This window comes from Acanthopagrus latus, chromosome 11 (genome assembly GCF_904848185.1).
Source record: "Acanthopagrus latus isolate v.2019 chromosome 11, fAcaLat1.1, whole genome shotgun sequence".
Classification (NCBI taxonomy): Eukaryota; Metazoa; Chordata; class Actinopteri; order Spariformes; family Sparidae; genus Acanthopagrus; species Acanthopagrus latus.
The window spans coordinates 11,057,859-11,085,715 of record NC_051049.1 but is presented as its reverse complement, the minus strand read 5'-3'; the positions used below and the strand labels follow the sequence as shown (position 1 = coordinate 11,085,715).

Genomic DNA, 27,857 nt, shown 5'->3' with positions numbered 1-27,857 from the left:
TCCAACTCCAGTCGCTCCGGAAAGCAGTCGTGATGTAAACCATGCGCTCACTCTCACGCGCTGTGGGACGGTTGCACGCTCGTGCTCAGTGTTGCTGGCCCACGCGCTGAGATCACGGTCCCGTTGGTGACGTCTGTGTCCCCTCTGGTACCAGTGGCCCCCTGCCATATATATTCATGCCGGGCAAGATGGCGGCGATACGGACGAGGTGTTATTGCCAGTGGACATAAACAGGCATTTTATTCAAAATATAAACCCGAGGCAGATACATTCATACACTCGGCCGTACTGTGTGTGTGTTTACCTCGCAGCGAGCATCGACGTATTTTTTATTCCGCGCGTTTCAACGTTTTTTTCTCACAAAATGTTCACGTTGTAGCTCGCTCGCTAACCGACCAGCTGGCTAACAGAGAGCAGTTACTAGCTAGCTAGCTATCTATAACAGCCAAGCCGCCGTGAAGTGTAGAATGGGAGAAAAGCTGGAGCTCAAGCTCAAATCGCCGGTTGGAGCAGAACCTGCAGGCTATCCGTGGCCATTACCAGTATACGTAAGTGTTACACCTCAAAACCCAGCGGGTGCAGATTTAGAATTTGTATCTGATTTTGTCTTTGTTAGCTAGCTCTTTGCTAACGTTGGCTAGCATGCAGGAGCCATGGCACGCTCGTCCTGAGAGTCAGGTCATACTGGTCGGGACGGTGACAGACATGGTGTAACAGCTAACAACGAAGACTGATCTTTATGTCTATCATGTATTATACCATTAATGATTCCCAGAACACAGTAACATAGTGACTACGGTACATTTCACAGGGGCAACGTTAACGTCAGAAGGCAGCGACAACTGTAGAAGTAACCCTGATATTGACAGTCATAACAAGGTGTTTTGAAATCGGAGCCCCCCTCCACATCCAGGATCATGTCAGTCTCACTGTCTCACTTAGTTGTTGTCCAAACTGTCTCGATTATCACCATTCATGGTCTCACAGAAACACATTTAAGTGGAAGAAAGTCGTTCATAAGTGGGTTATACCTGTTTTTCTACGTTTTGATTCACCACATGATAAGGGTGGATAATCACACAGGGCACATAGCGATGTAGAGATTATGTACAAAGTATTTGTGCGCTTGTGTGTGTGAACTTAGTTTGGTCTGCGTTTTTTCGATACATTCCTCGAGTGCTGTCTGTGTTTTGTTATCTCATGACGTCCCTATGATTGAGACCAGCTGGTTGTGTTTGGTAGTCTGAACTCTATGCATCCATTTTGATCCCTGATCCGTCCGTTCATAAGAGAGAAATAGCCATGCTTGTTTGCCCAGAAATGGACTTCATTTCCCTTAGTTCTATTTCCATGTAGCATGCTGTCAACACGTCAGTGGGTGATTGCAGTTGACTCATTGGAGACAGAGAAACGGAAAAGGAAGTGGTTGCAAGTTTTGTGGTCTTTTTTCAGTGTTGTATATAGTTAACTTAAACTGTGTCTCTCATTTATAGTAATTGCGGTGAGACAGTGAGTGCTGACTGAAAAAAAGCCAATTTCTCAGAATGTCTGTGGGGTCGTTTGGTACATCTCTTTTCCACCTACACTACACCTAAGCTGACAGTTGGGTAATTTCAGTGTTCATCCCGTCATCACAATATAATCTGAATGAGTTTCAAGTCTCTTAGTCAGAGTTACTCGGTGATGTAATCAGCCGCTCCTTTCTGCTTTGGCTGACAAAGTTTACCCTCCCTTTGCACCCGGCCAGAGTCTGATAATACTCTCACAGTTCCTCCACCCTGCTGGATTTATTGCCCTGTCGATTTCCTTATGTCATGGTCAGAGAGGATAAAAACAAGAACAAGCATTTCATTTATTTATACTCTTGATGTGAATATACTGTTGACCTGCATGTTTGGTTATTTATAATAGGGATAGCTGTCGTACATTGAATTAGAAACAGCTGATGGTCCCGCATGTGGAGTTCTGCAATATGGAGCTTATTCATGTGGTGCTCTCCTCCTGTTTTCAGTGGGGAAAAGACAGTCTTTCTTGTCTCTCCTCCTCTCATGTCCATATGGTCAGCCCAACAGGGAGGAAGATAGAAGAGGCTGCTTGTATTCAGCAATGTTATATAAATAGAATTCAAAAGCACATGCCAGTATCTGTGCTCCAGTGTTTATTTTTTCCAGTTACATTTATAATGAGTTTTTACCCTTGTTGAACTGCTTGCTGGAAGCAACAGATCCACTCCATGTCGATTCATTCTTCACTCCCACAGAGCATTAAAGATTGGCTATCTCACCCACAGAGCATGAACACAGTACTGTCTGTGTTTTGAAACACACACACACAACATGGCTGTTGCTGTATAAGGCGCGTTACTGTAATCCCACAACCAGAATGAAGCCCATAAAAATACTCTTTCTTTCTTTCTTTCTTTCTTTCTTTCTTTCTTTCTTTCTTTCTTTCACTCACTTGCTCTGTGTTCCTCCCGTCTCTCATTAAATCCCCACATCTGTGCATCTATAAATGCTTCCATATGAAGAGCACCTCTGGTGGGGTGCAGCTCTTTGTCCATCTGGTTGTGGGTGTGCACACTTATCCAGGCCTACATAGCATTTAAGAGAGGTGTTGCTGTAAGTTTTGCTGAGTGTCTTTGGTTTGGTGTTCACCTGTACACTTTACCTGTTATTTACAGCACTGAAATTATTTTCAGAAAAATCAGTGGTGTCTAGGCATAATTATTTGGATTCATGTGTAGCTGCGGCACTGAAATGAAAAAATAAAAGGCCACAGTCATATTTGTAGTTTGCTTATGACACTAACTTTAATGCGCAGTGTTTCTATTTGCTGCTTGGAGGACAGAAAACATAAGCTAGTAATATCTGTCTCCATCAGAGGCTGATGGTCTGTTTGTTGCCACCAAGCGAATTAGTTGTATTTAGTGGTGAGCAAAAGTGAGGAAATTGACACGCCTGCCTTAGTCATTTGTTCTCGTGGGCTGCCGAGGTATACGTAGTGGAGCGGGGTGTAGCGTAAAACCCCTTCACCCACGATGCGTCACGCTGATGTTAGTAGAGATTGACTGAAGAGGTGTTGTAAAGAGGAGGAGTTGTACATGCGTCAGTGTGCCCACAGTGGGGGAAGAGGAGGGTCTCCTGTTCTTTTTGTCTGACTCGCTTTCAGACAGTGTTTATTTTTAGCAGCAGTTCTGTGCTGGTGTTGCTGTGTGCCGTCTTTGTGTGAGCAGGTGACCTCCCCCCTTTCGCCGTCTCATTCGCTCACTCAGACAGTCTCTTTCATACCCTCACACACCTTTTATACCTCTCTTTTTAGTGGAGCACAGTCTGTCCACGATTTGTTGGTCGTGCTGCTTATTAGTAGCACAGCTCGTAGCTAGCCTGATAATGAAGCTGTAACTGGAACATCGTGCTGACAGAAATAGTAGGAGATTTCCTGTGTTACTATGCATATTTGAGTGCGCGCATGCATGTTTGAGCGTTGGCGGAAGTTTGCGTAGTAGTGGCGGGCAGTATTGAGCGGGAAGCTGGGAGCTCCAGGCTGTGAGCTGTTAGCTGTGGCTGCTGTGCCAGGCCTCAAACAGCTGACAAATACCAGCTTTCCCCTCCCCTCTCTGGCCCCCTCACTCTCCCCGGTTTCTAAATCGTCTTGCTTTCGCTTTCTTTCCTTTTTACCCTCATATTTCCCCTCCTCTCCCCCTGTCCTCTTTTCTTTCCCTCCACCAGAGGCTCTCCTTGGCAATGCACTGGAGCAGGAGACAGAAAGTGGGTCAGTGGGTCAGCACAGGCAACAAGCTCAGGCTGGCTGCGCTTTGGGTGTAACTTGAGTCCTATTGCTCCCACAGAGCTTTTCAGCACACTCCAGCTAAGATTTCCAACTATAGATACCCTGCATGGGATCAATATAAGAAATCATAATCATGTGTAGTAGAGATTGTTTTACTGCTGGAGCCCCAGTTTGCATTATTGCCACAAAATGGAAACACTAAAGCTTGCTCTCCTTGTCCTTTTCTCCTTAAAGTTTTTGCTTTGCTTTGCTTTCAATTCTTCAGATTCCAACACATTATGGACTCTTTGTGTGTTTGTAAACTGACCCCATAGTTTAGACATGAGTAATTCAAATTTAAGATGTGTCTCATAAAGCCACATTGATTCTAGATTAAGTCATGGTTGGTTTGATTTGCAACCTATTAGAATGCCTTTCACACAAAAATGTGGGTATATCCAAGTGCTCAGTGAATGAATACAGGTAAATTTAATAGACCGTATGTGTTGTATACACTGACAGTGCCTGAGCATTTAGATGCAGACAACTTTATTCATGCCAAGAAGAGCATTTCATTTTCAGCTAACCCAGTCCATACCTTCAACTGCAAAACTCACAGGCAAGATAGTTCACTGTCAGAGGCTAATGATCAACGTACATGGGTCAATACAAGGACACCGCAAGCAGCAGTAAAGAAGATAAAACATCTTGTTATGTCATATTGCTAACCAAGTTTAAAAGAATGTATCTTTTGTTGGCATTTAGTAACCTGATAATAGAAGGAGTGAAGGATTTACAGTGGGCTGAGCAATTTGTTCTCCTCAGGGGCATATTAAAAGCCAGCCTGAGGGCATTAGAGTGAATTCACAGTACAGCGCATGGTCAGATTGGCTAATTCTATTCACTTTCTGGGCCACCTGTTTCACCCAGAGGGAGACAAGTGTCTTTCCTGTGCTCCATTTATTTCGGACGAGATTTTCAGTGTACCATTTAGGCTATTCTTGTCCTTCACTGGCAACCCATTAAATCAGCAAATATGCTAGAAAGTTGGAAGGCTTGTGATGAATTATTTATCAGGAAATAAAGTCCCGCACACTGTCAACTTCACTTGCAACTATGCTGAATGACAACAACATTTTGGTACATAGACCTTCATCAGTGTATCTTGAGATAACCAATATTAGAAAGAGTATACATTTCTGGTCAGCCTGTGGTATCTGATGCCTTGGTTACGAATCCCTGTCTGCATGCTGCAGCATCCTTGAGCAAGATTCTGAATTCTGTAATGTTCTCCATGAGCAGTTGACACCTTGCTTGGCAGCTTCACGTGATATAGAATTGCAAGTCCATTTACGAGTTAATTGACCTTTTTCTCCACATGATCTCCGGTATAAAAGGTCTGTTATAGACTGGTCCATACAGTAATATGTTGGGATCACAGCACCGTGGTTACCTGAAGGTGGAAAGAATTCAGTTTCAGTGTGTGCATTTTTTAGATCAGTTTATACTGTTCTTTCAACTCAGCTCACCATGACACATAGCAAGGACATTTTTATTCAGATACTTTGGTGATAGGATATTGTGTGTTAGACTTTTTATTTAATCTTCTTTGGGTCATTTCTGTTAGGCATGATAGCAGTAGATTTCAAGTTGATTGTGACGCTACATGTACATGTATTTTAAAAAGGCTGAAGTAAGTGGTAAAGTTAATTTACATATGATTTAAATTGCAAAAAAGATTGAGAGTAGATGCAGACAAGTTTATGGTTTCCCTACTGCTGGTTGAGTAAAATGCTGCTGGTATTCCTTTTTTCCACAGTGACACCTGATTTTTTTTAGATTTTAAGGGAAGATTTACAGTGTTTTGTACTTTTTGTAGCTTTTACACACTCAATTCCCTGTGTATTAGGTACACCGGTCTTAAACCATTAGGGTGTCATAAAACAGTTCTGCAATAAACCTACTGTTATGAAGGCTATAATGTTCAGTTTTTGCAGAGACTATTTTTTGGAGGTGATTATTAAACTTTATGGTCTTTTTGGAGGCTGTATTTTGTGGCGTGTTCACTTTAATGGGTCACACTGAGAGGTGTTTTATATTGTCTCCCCCTGTGATTTCAGGATAAACACCATGATGCTGCTCATGAAATCATCGAGACCATTCGGTAAGTGACCTCTTTCTGACTCTGCTCACACATGTATATTTCCACATCTACACACAGTGTGTGACTGTTTCAGTTGTATGATCTAGTGATGATTGTATGGGTGTGCTTTCTTTAGGTGGGTGTGTGAGGAGATCCCAGACCTCAAACTGGCAATGGAAAACTACGTACTCATTGACTATGACACCAAGAGGTGAGTCTAGGGTCACGTCAAAGTGTGTCAGGCTTCTTATGGTGCATGAGGTATAACACTGCTTTCATAGCCTGAGCCCACAACTCACTTAGCCTCAGGTTAAAAAAATGCTTTCATTCTGGGCTAAGTTCAGCATGAAAAACCCTTGTTTGTGTCACTGAAAAAAAAGGCAAACCAAAAAACATATGAAAAGGACTTGTCTAAAATCTTTGAAACAGTCAAAAAAAGACTTCTTGCGGTGTCAACACTTTAATCCTGTCAGGCTGGTTGGTGAATGAACAGCCTGTATATTAAACCATTAGTCTGAAAAGTTGGGTTTTTATCTTTTACAAAATGATGAGTATTTAGATGGTATTTATTTTTTGTCTTGTGTTACTCTCACAGCTTCGAGAGTATGCAGAGGCTTTGTGACAAGTACAACAGGGCCATCGACAGCATTCACCAGCTGGTGAGTTTGTATGTGTGGAGGTTTTCTTGTGCAATGAATGTGAAAATAGTAGAAATGAACAACACTGTAACTGTGTAGTGTGAGTATGTGCCAGTGTTTTGAATCTGTGCTACACACGACCTCACACTGCTCAAGACAAAGGTTCAATATATCTATTTATAATTATATTTTTGCATGTTGTTATTCACAACAAATTTCATCAGAGCAATTGCTGTCTCCTTGAAAGTCCAGTATTATTTGATTACTGACACACACTCATGATGGGCATTATGTCTTGATTTAAATACTAATCATGTCATTACATTTATAATCCAATCTTATAGTGGAAGGGGACCACCCAGCCCATGAAGCTGAACAAGCGTCCTTCCAACGGGCTGCTGAGACACATCCTGCAGCAGGTGTACAACCACTCAGTGACAGACCCAGAGAAGCTGAACAACTATGAGCCCTTCTCCCCTGAGGTGTATGGAGAGACCTCTTTCGACCTGGTGTCTCAGATCATCGATGAGATGGAAATGATGGAAGATGACACCTTTGTTGACCTCGGCAGTGGTTAGTCAGCTGTTATTGTAGGATGTCCAGGTTTCAGAAAGAATTGATCCAGTGCTGCTTTTACATTACATTATTTTCTACCACAAAAAAGACAAAGGCCACTGAGAAGAGAAACAGGGAATTGGGCACTGTGTAGTTTATTTCCAGACCTTTCTAATATGCTGCGCTTACGTGGACAAAATTTCAGTAATATTTCATTCATTCTGATTGGAGATTATTATTCTTTGCGGACACTATTTAGAAGGATTCGATAAGGTGCATGTTTATATTCCTAAAGCATTTAGCCAGAATAAAAATAATACATTTTTTTGGATATGCGCACATTAGTTCTGCCCGCCGTGAACCATTTAATCTGCCTGAAATGTGTTCAATATTGTAGGAAGCTCCCTGCAATTAAATTTAGCATTGATCTTACTAAAAAACGCAGAAATTATTTGAATGAAATAGCAGCTAGAGCAACTAACAAACCAATAACAAAAATGTACATTTTGTTTTTGTGATACCTTTCATTGGTGAAAGGTATCACTCCAGGTGATTTGGAAAAGGTCCTCCAGTGGTTATTTGCCATGTTACCAACATGTGGTGTGAACATGTGCAGAAAAAAATATTTATTCTAGTTCAGGAGAAAAGAGTAGATTGTGGCCTTTTCCTAGTTATTTTCATGAGGCATTTTTGTTTTGATTAGACATGTATTCCAATTATTAGTGTGTAATATTATGATCCACGTAAACCCAGCTAATGAACATGAACGCCGTTGTTTCTTGTTTGCAGGAGTGGGGCAGGTAGTGCTGCAGGTTGCAGCAGCAACCAACTGTAAACACTACTATGGGGTAGAGAAAGCAGACATTCCAGCCACCTATGCAGAGGTAACTACATAAATATCTCACAGGACCAGAGGGGTATAGTTCCAGAAAGGGAGTAGAGATGGCAAGAGTGTCTGCATTTAGACAGACGACGCGCGCTGTGTCAAACATTGCCGCTTCCTCAGTCACTGTAGTATTGGCGCAGTGTGGTTGCGACTGCAGACAGCTCTGGCAAATACACAGTAGTCTGGCCAGAACTGGATTTTTTGGTAAACATTTTATGTTCTCATCATTACTCTGTAGCAACACACCCACACCAGCACGGACTCTTGCACTGCACCAAGGGGCTATTCTTAGTCCAAGTGTGTCGTGATTTCAGTTTGCCTAACCAGCTGCAAATCAGCTCTAAAGCTCAGTTATTTATGACAGTCAAAGACACAAGCATTGAGTCATGCCGGTGAAAGAAACAGGAGATTTTTCGTGAACAATTAATTACTGAAGAGCCTCTTTATCTCACTTATACTCCTTTCTGGAACTGCTTCTGAAGCACACACATTGTATTGTTTTTATTGTCATTTTGTTAGGATATTGATATTCGCACTGTCTTTTAGACCATGGACAAAGAGTTTAAAAAGTGGATGAAATGGTATGGGAAGAAACATGGGGAGTACACAGTAAGTAGACTCTTAGTGGCATTCACTCTAATTTTAGAATATTAAGTTATCCTCAGATCTGTGTGTATTCAGGACTTTTAACCTTACTTTGCTCTGTTTCTCTCAGCTGGAGAGGGGTGACTTTCTGTCTGAAGAATGGAAGGAAAGAATTGCCAACACAAGGTGGTAGACCAAGCCGGGCCGCAGTAACATTTCTATTTATTTCCAGTATATAGAAGGAAACTACTGGATAATGTTACGCAATCAATCACATATGACTAAAGAAAGGTTTAGTCTTGTAATAAATGTTACCGTTATGCAACTAGTTATTTTTATTGCTATTGACACTGTATTCAATGTGTAGGTGCAAAGAGCATCATATGTATATAAAATTCATGAAGAAAGTTAACATGCTTTTTATTGAACTCCAAATGTCTTCGGAACTATGGTTAAACAGTCCTCTATCAAAGTTTAATTTTCAAGTTTTTTTTTTTTTTTTTTTTACTGTCAACTGTTTTTCTAAAATATTTCTTTCTCTGTCTGTCTTGCAGTATAATTTTTGTGAATAACTTTGCCTTTGGTCCAGAAGTAGATCACCAGCTGAAGGAGCGCTTTGCTAACATGAAGGAAGGTTAGTATTCTTTAGCTAATCACCAAATAGTTCTGCTGATCAGCAATCTTTGGACTATAGCCAAAGTTTTCTGAAAAACAGACACAGTATATCAACTCTTACGTCTAGAAATGCACACTATAACAAGACCACAACATCACAACATTTTTTCAACATGACATCAAATAATCAATAGGGAGTTGTTGGCAAACGTCAATTAAAGATTCACTTTGTTGTAATGTTTGCCAAATTGGCCGGCAAGCAACAGGCCGTGGTGTGACAGCCTTAGAGGCACCACACCAATGAGATGCAAGGCAGCTTTACAACTTTAAAAGCCACAAAGACATAACTGTAAATTGACGATGTAAACTGACGATGAAAAACTGTCGATTTTCAGTTGAAAAATCCATTCCATCCCGTCAACCACATGATTAAAGGCTTTTTATGCTGGAAAGTAGCTAAATTTAGGGAGCTATTTTAAGGCACCACATCAAGGTAATGTCATCCACAAGACTGTCACTTCAAATACTTTGAGTAACTAACAACAGCAAACTTCCTACATAGAACAATAAAATGGGAAGTGGAGGGTTATCTTCCCCTGGTCCTTTCAATCTCTACAGTGTGCAGTGTCTTTAGTTGTCATTTATATTGTAATAAATTGACTGGTGGAGAACAGTTGGTTGATAAGCTGCAATGAATAGGACATTTTATGACTTGGCAAATGTTGAGGAATAAGGCTAAGGAAAATGGCAGCTGCTAATAGTCTTCCATTATTATGACAGTCATTTGTATAACATTAATGGCCTTGTGTTGGTTGAACAGGGAGTGACGCTTCTGTTCACAGGAAAAAATGTTTATTCAGCTGTTCTCTTTGGTGATTAAATAACAATAGCTGATGATGTCCAGTAGCCACCATGTCAACTCTAAGCAATTGACCTTTCACTTCACAGCTCAACTATGCCACTTTACTTTGTGTTTTGACAATATGATGAATGTGGGTATAGTTTGTCTATACACACATTCATTGTCTCTTACTGTGGAAGTGATTGTATTTCATGTAATGTAGTGAGTCATGGGAACGAGTATGTGTGTCCGCTGTTACAGCATTTGTAATTTATCAGAACAAGATGTATTTACTGATACTGTCTGTTTGTTCTTGTTTTTTTATTGTCAGGTGGGAAAATTGTATCTTCCAAACCTTTTGCACCTTTAAATTTTAGAATAAACAGTCGAAACTTGAGCGGTAAGTACCACCATTAGTAAAAAAAACAGATTTCAGTGTCCGACACTTCCTTTGATTTGTGTCTGACATGTAATTTTGTGTTTTTCCTTTCTGTCCCACAGATATTGGCACAATAATGCGTGTGGTGGAGCTTTCTCCACTCAGGGGCTCTGTGTCCTGGACTGGGAAGCCAGTTTCCTACTACCTGCATACCATAGACCGCACCATAGTAAGTACTGAAGCGCTTATAAATGCAGAGACTTGACTTTCTATTAGAGAGGAGCTTGATGAGTACTACAAACACATTATACATTAGAGACTTGAGTGTAGCCTAGAGAGATAGGCTGCCATAATAACAGCTGTTTCTTTCTTAATGAGTAGTCAGTCTCAGGAGTGAGCAATCTGAGGAGAGTTTTAATCAGACACAAGATACTTTGTCTTTGAAGTGATGCAGAAACATTTTGTTTGGTAGCTTTCAGTCAACAGCAGCAAAAGAGGACAAGATGGAAAATAGAAGAAAACAAATTAAAACAAACATGTATATACGAGCAAGATAGATAAGGCAAGGTAGCAGCCTCTATTCACTGTTTGTACTTTAAATAAGTAAGGCACTTAGATAAGGCAGTATACAGTGACATAGACAGTGACAGTACAGTTTTAAAAAGATACTGCACAAAAGTTAAATATTAAAATGCGTAGATAAGAAGGTTAGTATATTACAATTAATATACAAGTACAGGGTAAAGCTCTTGCATTAGACAACACTGATATTTGTCACTCTGCTAAAAAGTCATCCCTGGTAACAGGTAGGAATCCCATCGAGAGCTGGCAGGCTTCCCAGGTTACCACCTGAAGAAGATTTGGCTGCTTTTCCTCTCTGTGATTTCTGGCATATTTGCGCCAAGTGATGAGTGTAACTTCTTACAGTGTTACCACAGTGGAAATGTGTACTTGTCACAATATGAAACTGTCTGGTTTAGGTTATGGTAATTGACTAAAGGCAAATCAACTTAAAAGAGACAAAATGTGGAACAACTGATCAAAAGCTGTACATCCTGTCAGGTCTTCTGTTGAAAGTTGTCACAAACCCTACAGCCAACAGTGAGCTGACCTCATGCACAAAGATGTCATGCAGTCTAGATTAATAATGCAAAACTTCACAGAAAGAGAAGTGAAACAAACCACGCTGCCATTGTCATGGAACTGTATTTGTGTTATTTTTCTAAACTTACAATCTGAATTAATGATGTATTTTGTATTGTTGATTATAATCCTTAAACATGTGACAAGGTCCAAATAAACCATAAACAACAGGGTCTAAATTCTACAAATGTGTTCTTAGATACAATGAGGGTGAAAGCACTTTTTTATGAAGATTTTAAAACGTATATGGTTTCATAAAATGAAAGTATATTACAGTTTAGAGTGGATCTAATGTCCACATTTTCCTTTTCTTTCAGCTTGAAAACTATTTTGCTAGTCTCAAAAATCCTAAACTCAGGGTAAGTCATGTTCTTCCCATTCCTCACTTAATTCACAGTGACACTGTACTGTTTTTTTTTCTGGGTCAAAAAATTAATTGGTTCTTCTCATATCAGGAAGAGCAAGAGGCAGCTAGGCGACGTCAGCAGAAGGATACAAAGGACAGTAAAAGCAATAGCACCACGCCCACAAAACCTAAAGAACAACACAAGGTAGGACATTAAAGCATGACTCGACTTTATGAATGTGAATCACCATAAGTGCATTAGGTTTTGCTATACTGAGACTTTTACACATAGACACAGGAGGTAAGCTCTCTGTGCTCATTATATTAATATGTATGTGTGTATTTGTTTATGTGTGTAGCAACAGGACTCGTGCGGTGAGGAGGAGCGTCCTAGCTTGGTGACAGTGGTCAAGCCCACTGCCAAACCCAGAAGAGCCCGACTCTTGTCCAAAGGTCGTAAATTGAACAACAAGAAACGTGGTCGACCCAAGAAAGCCGCACCTGCCGCTGAGAAGAAAAACAAGAAGAACCAGAGCGCTTTGGATCTGCTGCATGCCAAGACCCTTTCTGCGGCACCCCCTCAGGGTCAGAGGATACGAAACAAAACAGTTTTGCCTTTTCTGAATGAACCAATCGATCTTAAACAGCCACTTATTACAGAAAGAAATAATATCCTCCCTCTACATCATTACTGTCTTTCTGGCTTAGAAATTGACGTAAATATGCTCTTGTGTGTACAGATGCATACCGGCCACCTCAGAGTCCCTTCTACCAGCTACCTCCCAAGGTCCAGCACTATCCCTCTAGTCAACTGCTGTTGAGCCCGACTCCTCCTGGTCTGCAACAACTGCTAGGTGAGCTGAGGAAGACTCAGATTGTTATTTTATCTGTCATGCTTAAAGTTCTTGTCAAACCGGACATATTATAACAGACCTCAGACAAATCTGTATCCATGTTCAGAGTTTCCATGATATTGAGGGATGCTGAATTTACAAATGGGAGATCAGATGCAAAGAGGAACAGCCTGATCAGATAACAGTTATTAGTTTAATACATTTAGTTTGGTTTTAAACACTTAATGTGCCTTAATGTGGTCTGTTAGTCTGTTGGTGTCAAGCTCTATCTCATCAACAGCACAACTAATAATGTATACTTCGTGTTTGGTCTCTTGCTCCCTCTGTGTCCCCAACCTATTTCTTTTTTACAGATAACATCAAAGTTCAATACCTCCAGTTCATGGCCCACATGAAGACTCCTCAGTACCGCTCCAACCTGCAGCAGCTTTTAGAGCAGGAGAAGGTAAAGGCTAACTACAGACTGATTTGCTACTGTTGCAGTTTCTTTTTAACTCTTTACTCCCATATCACACCAACAGATATGTGTATTCAAGCACATTGTCTCCTCCCATAAAATAATCAGTGATTCAAGTGTCATACTTTTTTGCATTTCTTTTGCCAGACCTTTAACTTGTTGTCTTGTTTACTTTCTGTCTAGCAAAAACACAGGGACCTGTCAGGCCAGGCGGAGCAGCTCCACACTGTTTGTCAGTCTCAGAAGGACAAGATCAAAGGTCTCTTTCAGACCAAGCTAGACGAGGTGGGTACTGTTACCTGGTTGTTCTCTAGATCATAGTCGAGGGTATCATGTTTAAGTACATAGGTCTATTCTATTTCTTACCTTTTTAATTATATTGTTTATTTTTGCTATTGGTTTTGTCTTTTGTAATATTCTGTCCTTCTATTCTGTCTGGCTGCTGGGACAAACAAATTTCCCTGTTTGCGGGACATTAAAAAATTTCTGATTCTGATTCGTGCTTTGAAGTCATTTATTAAATTAACTATACACAGAAATCCGAATTTATTTGCATTTCCAGCTGCATCATGCATACTCACAGCTAGTACATACCTAGAGCTATTTGTAGGACAACCCGAACAACTTATACTCCCTTGTCATTTATATTGTTTGCAGATGAATGTATTTTAAACAGAAGGTGAAAGAAACCCGAATGTGAGAAAAAGGAGAGCATGTGTTGGGTGTTTTCTGCAGTGTTAAAGCTGTAAGTCTGTTGCATCTGTACACGCGTGCAGCATCCATGTTGAGTTTGGTCAGATATGTAGAGTCTCTGATAACACCCGACACTTGTTAGGTTACAGGGATCACACCCCATTCACACCGCTATATTACTTCAACCACTGGAGGTCAGCAAAGACAGGATTTTCGCAGATCTTAAATGGCTCTACAGATGTAACTTGCTTCTAGCTGAAAGACACTGTGAATGACTGTGTGTGTCTGTGTGTGATGATCAGCTCGGAGTGAAAGCCTTGACTGTGGAAGACCTGCTGCAGGCCCAGAAGGAGATATCGGCCCACAATCGTCAGCTGAAGGAGCAGACAAAGCAGCTTGAGAGAGACATGGCCTTACTGAGAGACCACAGCCTTCTACTGGTGAGACCTCAGGGCTATTGTTGTGACCTCCACCCTTTGCTGCTGCAGCGACATCTCCACCTGCTGCCATTGCTGCAGCTTTGCATTTGAGTAATAATTGTTGAAATCCTGGTTCAGCTCTAGCCTGTATGACACAGCCTTGCACTTTGAGCGTTAACATTAAGTTTTACTTTGTTAGAGCATTCTCCAGACAAACAGCTGACAATAAGGGTGTATGTTTGCTGTTTCCAGCTGAAGTCTCGATGTGAGGAGCTGAAGCTGGACTGGGGCTCTTTGTGTCTGGAGAGTTTGTTGAAGGAGAAGCAGGCACTACGCAGACAAATCTCTGAGAAACAGAGACACTGCTTGGAGCTGCAGGTACAGTTTACCTCCTCAATTTGTACCAGTCATTCCCAAATGCTTGGATGCATCATTCTTCCGTTTCTTGTGCACTCCTCCATACTTGCTGTGTTCTCTGACCTCCTGTTCCATCCTGACGCCCCCTTTCATCCTACTGGCTCTTCACAGATATTGAAAGTAGTGTCGTCACCTAAACTATGAATAAAATGTACCTTTCAGGTTGATAAATTGCTGTTACAAACATTTTCCTAGATATTTCAGCTGTGTCGTAAATTGGCTGTTTCCTGGTGTAATGGCTCCCCCTGGTGTGTGTTTGTAGATCAGCATTGTGGAGCTGGAGAAAAGTCAAAGGCAGCAGGAGTTGCTTCAGCTCAAGTCATACAGCCCTTGTGAGGGCTCTCCATACAGAAAGAGTATGGAATCACGCTCTTCCACAGACATGGACTCCTCTAAGCTTGGCCTGTCATCAGCCCCAGCTCTCAATGGTGTCAGCCCAGAGCTGTCCATCAACGGCACCAGCTCACCATGTTTTGACCGTGCCAACACCAAGGGGGAGCTTCTTTCTCGGTATCTGCCTATCTCTCCGGACCATGAGATTGTACCCGCCAATCCTGATTCCCGGCAGAGGCAGCAGAGTTCATCCTACACGCTTCCTGACTACACGCGCTTCTCACCTGCCAAGATTGCCTTGCGGAGGCATCTTAACCAGGACCCCAATGCCTTTGCTCACTTGAGAGGCCCAGGGCTGGCCGTGCACAGGTTCGGCTGACATTCGAATACTAATTTTCAATTTTGATACTTTTTATCAGTTCACCTTGTTCCTCCCTAAGGCAACAGACAGCCAGCTAGCTGCCGCTAAATGTGCCTGTTTTTCATTTTTGTTTGCTTTATAGGGAATTGGGTGGTGTTAACTCTTCACTTGGAGTCAAACAGAACTGTCCCTCTCCCAATGCATCAGATGCCCTGAAAAGTTCAGAGAGGGTAAATGTTTATTTTTCTTTCCAGATCCTTCTTAAAGCATACAGTTTCCTACCTTCTTCAAAGTATTTAGATCTCACACCTGTAACACACTCTCTCATATAGGGTGGTAAAGAGAGGAGCCCATCTGTTCAGGGTGACAACAGCATCACAAGCCTTCCAATAAGTATCCCTCTGAGCACTGTCCACCCAAGTAAACTACCAGTCAGCATCCCTTTGGCCAGCGTGGTACTGCCCAGTCGTGCAGAGAGACTGGTGAGTGTGTTCATGACAGTACCTACTTTACGGTTCAACAGTTTACAGATCAGTGTGTAAACTGTGAGATGCTCAGAGTTGTGTTGGATCATTACAGATTTTAAAATGATATATTTTGTATTTTTTCCTTTATATTGTTTCTTTGGATTACATGTTGATATATTCTCTGTGTTCATGATTTCAGAGAAGTACTCCGAGTCCTGTGTCTCAGACAGGTCAGAGCAATGGTAAGGGTTCATTAACGTTCTTCAAATATTTTATCCTCTGTTGTTATGCAAGAGTGATTGTTAGCTCATTTATATCTTATAAGTGTTTTTTGACAACCCTCATTCCAAAAATGCTTGGACATGTATATTTCCAAAAAATAGTAGATTGTCAGTTTGAACCTTAAAGGTGCACTATGCAGTTTTGGAGAAGACATTTTAATCAGAAGACAAAAATCTTCATTGACTAAAGCCTGAACAAACTTGATAAACTCCTGTTGTTTTCATTACTATATAAACTGATAAAACAAACTGACCTTAAAGTTGCATTTGGAAACATCTGAGAAACTAAACCTAATCAGCAGAATGTTAGGAAGTAACACTTTGGCATTATGTCCAAGATGCTAATGTACTGTATTGCAGACATACCCACTGCTAAGCAGCCAGGGACAGGTCGTCCCTTTTGTAATATGTCTTCCTGGCATGAGGGGCGACAGTGAGTAACTGTAGCCTCTAGTGTGCCGCCAGAGAAGATGACGAAGTCAAGCCAGTCGGAGGACACTACCTCAGAGAAGTTAACAGCCTTAGTTAGTCAGTAAACACAATGAAAAACATCTTTTATTGTCAACACAAACAAAAGCTCCTAAAAAGAACCAACGTCTGGGGCACACAAAAAAAGCATTCACAAGAAGCTAAAGAGGAGTCAATTTTGTCGGGGCTTTCCAGCGCTGGAGACAGCTGTGGGAGTAAAAAGATGAACTCACAACGTTTCTTTAGACAGGTAAGTAACATCTTACATTGACTGTTTACCAAAACATATCTTTTGTGTAACTAATGACAGCACTAACCATAACAAGTAACCTTGTGTGATTGTTTTCATGTTAATGAGGTGCTGCTAAAGCTGAGCTAAGTCAGCTAAAATGTAAAGGCTTTTAAAGATCATAAGATAGTGGTCTTATTTTACCTGCTGGTCGAGGTCCAGCAGTTGTCAAGTTTTGCATATTCTCGTACCGCTGTAACATATTCATTGTCTCTGTTTATAGCAGATGAATGTACATTTCAGTTGCATGGATCCACTAGACAGACTGAGAAATGTTGTTAGATTTATCATATTCTAACCACTTGGCAATTCTCTTTTGAGAGGAAACAAGATTTGAGGTTATGAAACTCCACTATACATTTTTGAGGACATTACAAGGTTTATTACACATTTATAACTGTAGCAATGGCAAGTTAGATATTGTGTACAGTTAGTGAATCATGAAATTCTTGCTCCCTCCAGGTATGAACAAGGAGCAGCTCTGGCTTTTACACCCCTGAAGAAATGACTAGGCCTGCAGAGCGTGATGATCCTGCTGTATCAAGCATTGGACCAAGTGACGGTGACAAGTAAGTTTAAAATGGCTAAAGATCTCACTTGAAGACCACGTGGCTGTCTGATGAACAAGTTTTTCTCTGCAGTCCATGTTTTTACTATGTAACGATATAATTTTTTTGTTTTGTAAATGACAGTTTCTTGTTTTCTTCTTGGGCGTCACAAAAAACATACAAAACACTACAGTGTTCACACTGTATATATCTTAGCCTGGTAACATCACTGTTCACATAGTATAATTAATACAGTACTAACATGTATTAATAAAAACAGTGTGTCTGAACCAAACTGATTTTTCTGCTACAACTTTGTCTTTTTAGGAGCAGATTTCCAGCCCAGCCACTTCCTGTGATGAATTACCACCCTGCCCTATATTCTCATCTGCAGTTGCTATTTTTTTTCTTTAAAAAAGAAATAGCATTTTAGTGTCCACTATTGCACTGATCATTTTGTACATTGTGTTTTTGTTTGTATTAAATTGCATTAAAACAACGTTAAAGGCTTTTTGTGTTGACAATAACTAAATGAAATGTCCCAACTTGCTTGAAAGGCTTTTGTGCCATCTTTACTCAAATGTGGGTTACAGTGGTTGTTCAGTATGCCTTCTTACACAGATGTGTTTGCTATACATCTAAAATTAGTTGTTCTCAGAAATCAGGATAAATGTATATCTCCAAAAGTTTTATTTATCAGTTATTGTGTATAAAAAGAGTTCAACAGTTAAACTTGGGGCATGGTGAGTATATGGGTAAATGAATACATCAGTAGTAGTCAGTATTTCGGTCCTTACTACGTGAACAATTTTCAAAGAAATAACTAAAGGGGGTTCGAACTTTACATTGAGGAGTGGGGAAATACTGGCCCCTATTAATTTGCAGCCAGTGGCTGGATATTACAAATGGGTCCTTTTTAAGGACAACACAGTGTCATACAGTTTTACTTTGTTTATATTTGGTGGATTTGGTTAATGCAAAAATGAAGTTTATAGAAATTAAGTGTAATTATCGCATTGATATTGTAAATATTAACTTTTAATTTCTTCTCCAAAAGTACATAGTGCCCCTTTAATATCTTGTGTTTGCACTGCAAGGTTTTGATTGCATTCAGTTTTTATTTACATTTTTATAAAGGGACCCAACTTTCTTGGAGTTGGGGTGGTATAAGTAATATGTTGTTATATGCATGATATCTGGCTCTGATATCTCAATCCCTCTTGTACATCCCTAACCGTGAACTGTTCGGTCTCTGTTTAGGATATTCAGGGCTGATTAATGGAGGTCCCCATCCTGAGGATCACAATGGTGCTTCTTCATCACCTCCTCAACACAACAACACTCTTCTGACAGGACCAATGGGCCGAGGAAGTTCCATCCAGAGCCCCCCACTCAGCACTGGAGGGGTGCTCCAGTATGCAGATGGACCCCCGAGGATTCTTCCAGAGGATGGACAGGATCACCAGGGAGGTGACTCCGACATGGAGCCACAGGACAGTGAACTGCGGAGGAGAATCTTCTTCTCTCCTTCCTCCTCTTCATCTTCGTCTTCCTCTTCGTCAGGCAGCGGAGGCAGCATGGTCGGAGGAGCACGCCTCCACCATCACACTGGCAACTCAGCCAAGCAGGGATACCACAGTAACCATGGAAACCACCACCACCAGTCCCCCGGCACACAGCACACTCACCCGCCCACACATACGTCATCGATGCACTCCTCTCACAGCCTCGGCTCGCAGGAGGGACGTAAACGGGGGAGAAGGAAGCGTAGCTCAGCAACGGCTGTCACGGCCAGCGGATCCCCAAAGAGGAGGTCATTCCCTGGACTCAGCTCCAACAACCACTCCTCAGGATCGCCACTCAACATTAACTCCATGGTTAGTCACAAAAAACATGGAGAAAACATTGATTGATATATTAGACTGATTTTTAAGGGGCAATTTAGTAAGATTTTGGTGTCATATAGACACATTTTGTGATGTCAAGTGAGCTTAGTTTCTCAACAAAGCATCTGTGTGTAATCTACATGTCCTTTTTCCCAACAGGTGAACAACATCAATCAGCCTCTGGAGATCTCTGCCATCTCCTCTCCAGAACAATCAAGCCGCAGCCCCAATGGGCCTGACCTCGACCAACCTCCCATTTTGAAGAGAGAGCGCCCTCTGGAGCTCAATGGCACAGGTCGTTACTCCTCAGCCCCCAGCTCTGATGACGAGGACTCTGGATACCCTGCTGACAGCTCCAGTTCACGGTAAAGTAGTGATTCTAATGTGTAAAGATGAGAGTCACAACAATGTACTTGCTGAGCTGCTCTTTTTGCAAGGCCTCTAGGCTTTCTACCTTTTTGATTGCCTCAGCTTTGTTAAGACCTGCTCACGTTTTGTTGGCATGTGTGGTTTGTGTTTGTTGAGATTATCTATCTCTTTCTTTAGAATTGAAAGAAAAATTGCCACTATATCCTTGGACGGACCTGGTAGACTAGGGGATGGTGAAAGAGGTAAAGAAAGTAACCTTTACCTCTTAAAATAGAAGCTCATTCTTGCACTCTCTGCTACTTGATGCAAGCCTGTGTTTCTTTTTTTTTTTTTACTAGGCAGGAAATCTGGTAGCAGCAGTGGTAACAGCACAGGCAGTGAGGCATCCTCTTCGTCCTCCTTGTCCTCTAACAGCAAGTGGAAATCCACCTTTTCACCCATTTCTGACCCCAAGCAACCCAACTCCGACCTGAGACAGGGGGGTTCTCCGTTCGGCATGGGGGGATCGAGCCGTGGCACGGACTCAGACTCTGACCACAAACAGCAGCATCAGCAGGCGAGGAAAGGGAGTGATGGAGAATCGTCCAGCTACATGACCGCCAACCCCTTCCTCAGCCAGGAGGCAGGGACCCGGGGTGGGGGCGGCAGCGGTGCCCAGGGAAGTGGCAGTTCAGATCAGCGGCAGCCCCTCCAGAAGCAGAAGGCCCCCCGTGACTGGGAGCTGAAGACGAGCAGCAGCCTGGCTAGTCAGAACCTCTTCATATCTGCTGCTGCCAGCAGCGGAGGGGGCATACTAAGCGGGAAGGTGGGAGGAGGTCCTGTAGCAGTTTCCTCAACCACAGGATCTGTGGGACAATACCTTGGGTCTCAGTTCCCACTTGGAGGGGCCTCAGTCTTACAATCGTTGTTTGGGGCCCAGACAGGTGGATCCACGGTGAGCGGGACCCCACGGCTCGTCAACGGACACTCTGCCCTGGGAAGCTTCTCCAGCGCTGGGCTGGCAGGGGGAGCAGCTGGAGGTGAGCATCACTTATAGCAGATTGATAGAATTGTGGAGGATGAACAGACTAGAGTAGAGACTAGAGGTTGTAGTATTAGCCTGAGGTTATGTTTAAAAAGAATAGTGCGAGTCTGAGGGAATGGGCCTGCTAATAGAGCCAGGTAAGTGGATGTCCGAAGCTGCTGTCTTTCTGTCTGCCTCGCTGACAGTTTGACTGACTGTATGCTGCCTCGCTTTGACTGGCTGCTTGAATGCTGCAGTTGGAAACACCCTTGGAAAATGTTGCATTTTAGCTTTGAAAAAAAAACTGAACCAATGAATTGTCTTGAAATCTGTGATTGACCATTAATTAATCCAACATTACAACATCATTTTCTGTGGGTGTATCTGTTTGAGATGTATGTCAGAGTCATTTCACCTGTAAGCAAAAGTCAACCCAGAAATTAACTCTGCTGTAATAAGAGCTGTTTTAGTGCAATTCTATATTGGCTGAACTGATTTGGCTCCAGTCGAAGTGGAATGACTCTGTTTGCTTTCTGTGTGCTTGTCGAAGACTTGCTTGGCGCTATGCACAACCTGGCTCAGTCCTTGCTTCTCTCTTTGTCCCCCTCCTTCTCGCTCTCTTCGCACTTGTATCCACCCTCTCGCCCTCCCCTCCTTCCCCCATTTCTGCTGTGTGATTTGCAGGTATATTTCACCACGTGGTTCCCACAGTGTCCTCCCATCAGTTTGGGGCGACGCTGCCCACCTCTGGAGGCCTCAGCTCTCTGCTCAGTCTCTCCTCCTCTTCCTCTACCTCCTCCCAAACCCAGCAGCACATCACCACCCAACCAGCCTCCACGCGCCTTGCCTCCGTGTCCTCACCTCTCCCTCTCTCCCTGTCCCAGGCACAGCACAGCCGCATCCAGTCAGTCCTTCATAGCCCTTCTCCTCCCACGCTCTCCCTACCCCCTCTTCCACCCTTGCACAGCGCCTCCTCCTCCTCTTCCTCCACACCCACACATTCTGACGCCCCATCATCCTCTAGATCAGACTCCCTCCATTCCTCCCGTCTGTCCCACTCCTCTCTCCACCACCAGAGAGCACATACATCGCTCTCTCACTCAATCTCTTCCTCCACATCTGCCTCGTCTGCTTCTGTCTCTGCTGCTGCTGCAACTGCTTCCCTCTCCTCCTCCTCCTCCTCCTCTCTGTCAACCTCCTCCTTGTCTCGTCCATTCGCAGTGCACTATTCCCCTCGGCTGCCCCCTCCACCACCAGCCAACAGCTCAGGTGGTGGCGGGAGCATGTGGAGGACTCAGGGCATGCATGGCACCTACACAACCTCCCAGCTCCCTGGCTCCCGACCTAGATAGGGTTTGGAGGTGAGGGAAGGGGAGGGAGGATGGAGAGGGGAAGGGCGAATGGCAATCAGAGGGAGAGAATGAGAGAGAGAGACTGGTAGGGAGTGAGGGAGACAGGATACCTGTTTTTCTCTGCCCCCTCAAGCTGTTGTTCTGATTGAACAAGGTAAGTTGATTCTTAGAAACTGCAAAAACTGAAAATGATCTCATTATGCTTAATATGTGAGGGAGTCTAAATACATCTTGTTTTGATTTGTATCTCAGATGAAGGAGCTGTTTTGACATTTCATAAGGTGTACACAGCTGCTGTGTTATTTGTAAAAGATTAATCATCTTATTTCAATAAAAAGACATGTATTTAAGAAATTAAATCAGATTTATTGGAAAATCTCACCATCACCGATTATTCCCAAACTCTTACATCAGAAAAGGGGTGCATTACATTCTCTATAGACTCAAGTATTCCTATTAAGGAAGTACAGTCACTGGAATGTACAGGCTTTTATAGCGGGTCATATATCAATATGGCCCAAAATGATACCCATGACAAATACTAGCCAATAATGCAAATGTACCAATATCGATCGGATAAATTATTGTTCATCTCTACTTGATAAAGATGAACAATATCATGATAGGTTAAATTCAATTTTTAGGCCCCCGGGTGGCTCACCTTCTAGAGCATGCACCCTGTGTACAAAGACTGTGTCCTTGTGCCGGTAAGCTGGATAAGGGATGGTTAACTTGTGATCCATTAAACTCATGTTTTGTCCTGTGTTGTTGTTATTTGCAACTCTGAGGAGAAAAAGAAAAGATCCAGTTGTCGGTCGTACAGCAGCGGTAACAGTCATGCCACTTGGACGTGCGAGGCAGGAGTGACATTTTCTCCAGTGAATTTAAAGTCTAAGAAACAAGCTGATGATAAGTGACAGGATGTATAATAATACCGTTTTAGCGAATTTTTTCTTTGCTGTGTAGCCTCAGACTCACTCGTGTTATCTCTCTGTCTGTTTTGGCTTTGTAGGTAATTGATGAAAACTACCTCAACATTGAATAAACTATGCAAATGTCCAGGTGTGGACCAAGGCACTCTCCTCACTCCGTGGTGCTTCAAAACGTCTGCACTACCCAACCGCCTCCAAGACCGGCTTCTGTACTGGGATCTCTGACACACACACAAACACACACATACATACACGCACACACTAACCACCACTATGGTCCCCTTGAGCAGAATTCAGAGCCACTGGTTTCTGTGTGAAGTGTTATAAATTTGAAAGTCAGTTTGGCTGCTGCACTACACTGAATGGACTGAATCATCCATAATGTCTGGATTGAAATTAAGGTGCTCAGTATTATGACAGTGTGTCATCATTTTGTTTTAGTCTCAAGACACCAAAACATTTTTTTTTTTTGACATTTAACAACAGATCGATCGAAGGACACAGTCCACATTTTTTAGCTGAATGTAACCAGAGTCACGTTCCCCCCAAACACGAACCTTATTAGAGTGCAAACACACACACACAGACCAGTTCACTGGACTCTGCTCGAATATCATGCAGTTTGCCTCTCTGCATGCGTGCTCTCTTATCTGTTTTCTTCCTTTCAGTGAAATTCAATATTTGTTGCAACATCATAGAAACAAGATGAGGAACCTTTGGTCTAGCTTCACACTGGAATAGTAAAGATAGAGTTACTCATGTAGCAGAAGATGTACAAGTCCTGGCTGGTTTGTTGACACCCCTTAAAGCTTTGGTTGAGGTGATGATTTGCGATATTTTCAGTGTCCCTTTACTTAAAAGCAAAAATTGTAAAAATGCTGCCCTTTTTTGGCACACAAAACTAATATTTCCTTTCATTGCTACTAACTGGATCAAAAACCAATGACAATTGATTCTGAGTGATTAAAATAAACCTTCAGGTGTCGTTCAGTGTTTCTCTTCTAATATGTGATATCTAACATATCAACGAAAAGTATGTTTGCTTATTTCAAAAATGAGCTTTTTGGTATGTTGTGACAGTAATCAGGCATATTTAACATCCTCTAAAGGAATGAACTGAAGAAAGAAGAATATGGTATATGTTTTAAAGTCATAACACACAAAAATGTTAATTCAAGGGGTGCCGATAATGCTGAGCAGAGCTGGGTACATTTTCATAGTGTTTTTTTTTTGGTTTTTTTTTTTTAAATTAAGAAAAAGACCCCATGAAATACATGTAATGAGATGAAATGGTGCTCTTTGCAGACATTGTCATTCGCTCTCTAGTAGAGATCAAGTGTTGTCAGAGAGTTGACGACACTGTTTAGTGCTTTAGTGAAGCTGAATCCAGGTGTACAAGAAATCAGATTCAACTAATTTCTGTATTTATTAACATTTTCTTCTTCATGCAAATTGGGTAAATCACACTACCACATTGGACCACAGCAGAAATACTCATAGAGCAGGAATTTTTAACTCTTTTTAAGCTAAGTCATATTTATCTCTGCTGTTGGGACGCGCAGGTTTGAGCAAATGTTTAGAACTCACTCATGTTTTTTGGAAGTATAGAACAAACGACACACACTCATGCATGCAAAATCCTCACACACTGAGAAAAAAAAAACAATTAAACATGACCACAACAAACTACTGGACTCTCTTCACACCTTTTTGTTTGCTTTTTTTTTTTTTTTTTTTTATTGTGTAATTTGTTTTTTGTAAAGAATGTTTGTACTGTGAATGTGATTCATTCTGTATAGTTGTGTATAATTTAGATTATTATATTTATGCCGTCAGTCTATCCATTTGCCTTTGTATTTGTTTTTCTTTTTTTTTTATCCTGAAATGTGTTGACATTGTAGAATGCAACAGTGTGTGTACTTGACTCACAGTCTGAAAACAATGGTGCTACATTTGGACTGTACCTGATCTTATTTATTCTGTAGTGAAAACATCAAAAACAAATCCAATACTTGGTGCTGTACACAGGGACATTTGTAAAGCATTTTCTCAGCATTTCCTTTCTCATATTTAATGTGCTATTGTCTGGTTCTTTGAATGCCTGGTATACAACTGTAGGCACCACCTTTTAGATGAATTGACTCTGCAGCAGCTGGCTCAGAGTAAACAGGTATGAGGACCTCTCACGTCACAGTTGGAAACACAGGTCAACCCGCTTTGCTCTCAAAAGTGAGCAGCTTATCTTTTCGTGAACAAGACACACTGTTTTTGTACATAACTTACTTTTGTTTCTCCTTGTTTGTCTCTCCATAAACAGAAAGGTATAAAAAGAAATGTATCTATATACAGTCTATATATATATATATATATATTTATATATATATGAGTCTATATATAAGTGAGTTGGGATGTTTTGGTGCTGCATTGTGACTTTAAACTCGACCTGTTAAACAGGAGGCTTGAAGCCAAGGAGAGTGAAGCCTCTCCACGCAGATGGTGCCTAACAACATGGCGACACAACAGCCCCTGAATCCTTATGACACACACACACCACAGACCTAGAAACACAAACCAAGGTGCTGTGGCTTGAACACAACTAGACTCCAGCACTAGAACTGTCTTTACTTTTCATGTTTAATCGTTTCTTCCTTTTTGATTTCTGTTTTGTTTACCAACCCAGATTCTGCAAGAAAAATGGTGCTTCTGTTTTTCAAACAATCCAGATCTTACAGACTAAATCCTTACTGGTGCATACGAAACTAGGTGTCCACCTCCTTTACACGCACTGTCTGACTTTAGATGTCTTACTGTCGAGGCCCTTACCTTGTAATGTGAGCATGTTGTGTAACTGCAAAGACATGCTGATGTAAAACACTTGTGTTAGGGTGTATGTGTGCGTCACTTGGAGCAGCCGAGCGTCCTTTTTCTGATAGAATACAATTAAGCTCAGTTTGCCTGTGTGTGTGTGTGTGTGCGTGTGTGTGTGTGTGCGCGTGTGTGTGTGTGCGTGTGTGTGAGTGAGAGAGAGTGTGTGTGGTTTATTTTTTTTACTTGCCAGTGCATATCTAAGGGAAGATTAGACTAATAAGGAAAGCTTTATTTTAAACTCCTGTCCTGTGCACTCACTCACCTGCGAGTGTCCAAGTGAAAAGAAGAAAAGTCCTTTTAGAAGATGATTAGAGACTATAGTCCATTTGTTACCAGCACTGAGAGGTCTTTTGTAATTACTGTTGATGCTGTTTTGATTTTCTTATTCTTGGTGTTTGATACAATTGCAGTTACATGTTATGCTTTTAATTGTGTCTGCAGATTCCTGTCAGTTTTTAATACTACTAGTCAGACAGACAGCACGGTGCTCTCCTTCACTTAAAACAAGGAAATTGCAGCTATTGATAAATACTACTCTTTTCCTGTTGTGCTGCAGGGTTTAATGGTTTAATAATCTTCAACACGAGCTTGCCTGGCGGCTTTCTTACGGTCCGGTCTAACCTATGGAAGTTTCTCTAACCTGGAGGGGTGGCGCGGTGTGTGCGCACGTGAGAACAGTTTGGCCGGAGATTCAGTTCATTACAGATTTCAACCAGTTTTTGTAGCTACTAGTACAATCAGTCAAAGGGTTGAGGTGCTGTTATTCAAGTCCTTTGGTGCACGAGCATGAGTTGAATTAAAGCTTTTATGCAGTTCTCCAGCATGCTCCATCCTGGTACATTATTAATCTGCGAGAGCTTTGCAGTCGAGGCTGTTTACTCTAAATCCTGCCAAAGGTCTTCACTCAGGAACTTCCCAGATTGCTTGAAATCATGTAATGAAGTAAACAGTTTTCTTTTACTAAACTACTGCGTGTCACAAACCTATTCAACATTTTTGCGACATGGTGAAGTCCCTCTCTAACCCAACTCAGGACCTGGGCACACCCCCTCAGCGAGTGTATCTCGAGGTAAAATCAGCCAACTGTCTCATCCGATCTCCTCAGGCCTCGTTTCTCACCGTCGCACACATCGAGCCTCTCCGGTGAAATCCAGCTTTATAAAGCTTTATGAGTCGGTCTGATCTCGAGAAGCTGTGAAATGGCTAAGACTTTCAGCATCTTCCTCATCTCACAAATGCCTCTGTCTAGATTCGTGTTTCTTAAAAGGAGGTTCACTGTCCTTTGTGTGGATTCCTCGTTATGTGGGGGGTGAACTGACTCTGGACTCGTGTGACCTACAGTCTGTGTACAGTTGATCTCTGATCGGTGCAGCCAGGGCAGGTTTGAGGTGCAATAACGGCAAACCTACTTTCCAAAAGGCCCTGCGGTTTTCATGATAAAATTGTTACTGTTTCGGTGTTGGTGCTTTTATCCTAAGATGTTATAATGAAACAAAATGGAATTAATGTTTTTTTTTTCTGCGTTTTATGATTATTAATAAAAAAAAATGTTTCATATAATATTTGAATTGACTTTGTTGTGTGTAGTGGCGTTTATGTCCTATTCCACTTCCTCAGGGACGACATGTAGATGTCGAGGTTTACACCAGTGATGGAACGTGATGGAATGAGATGAACTGAGTGTTGTACTATTCCATTACGTTTATTTGATATTAATAGTTATCACCTTACAGATTACATTTTACATCAGAGACCAAGTAGCACATTTTTAAATAATGTATTATATCAGCAGTCAGATTAGAAATAAAATAGTTATTCTGAAAATCAGAAATTGGGTCCAATAATTGGCTGACCCATAGTATACAGTGTTGAAGAGCATTTTTTTCAACACATTTATCTTTACTAAAGTATGACTTTTGTGTAATTTCACAAAACAGGTTTAAACCTATCATGACTTTATA

The 27,857-nt window shown here is 41.7% G+C and overlaps 1 protein-coding gene across 4 annotated transcripts; it reads left to right on the top strand.

Annotated features, from left to right (window-relative positions):
• Nucleotides 1-172: 172 nt before the first annotated feature.
• Nucleotides 173-27,468, top strand: dot1l (DOT1-like histone H3K79 methyltransferase). 4 transcript variants are annotated; one of them, XM_037114439.1, is made up of 30 exons: nt 173-548; nt 5,889-5,932; nt 6,048-6,122; nt 6,507-6,570; nt 6,894-7,122; nt 7,894-7,988; nt 8,537-8,599; nt 8,706-8,761; nt 9,130-9,209; nt 10,363-10,431; nt 10,533-10,639; nt 11,871-11,912; nt 12,009-12,104; nt 12,259-12,484; nt 12,640-12,753; nt 13,107-13,198; nt 13,394-13,495; nt 14,206-14,343; nt 14,575-14,700; nt 15,002-15,441; nt 15,576-15,663; nt 15,766-15,915; nt 16,100-16,142; nt 18,747-19,363; nt 19,532-19,737; nt 19,919-19,983; nt 20,080-20,546; nt 20,661-20,760; nt 21,429-22,250; nt 23,109-27,468. In XM_037114439.1, exons 1-29 carry the CDS (start codon nt 468-470, stop codon nt 22,094-22,096), a joined length of 4,743 nt encoding a protein of 1,580 aa, XP_036970334.1. In that variant the 5' UTR covers nt 173-467; the 3' UTR covers nt 22,097-22,250; nt 23,109-27,468. The 4 variants fall into 4 exon arrangements, with proteins under 4 accessions (XP_036970334.1, XP_036970333.1, XP_036970337.1 ...); XM_037114438.1 differs by having other exon boundaries at nt 20,080-20,760; XM_037114442.1 differs by lacking the exon at nt 21,429-22,250 and having other exon boundaries at nt 175-548.
• The last annotated feature ends 389 nt before the right edge of the window (nt 27,469-27,857 follow it).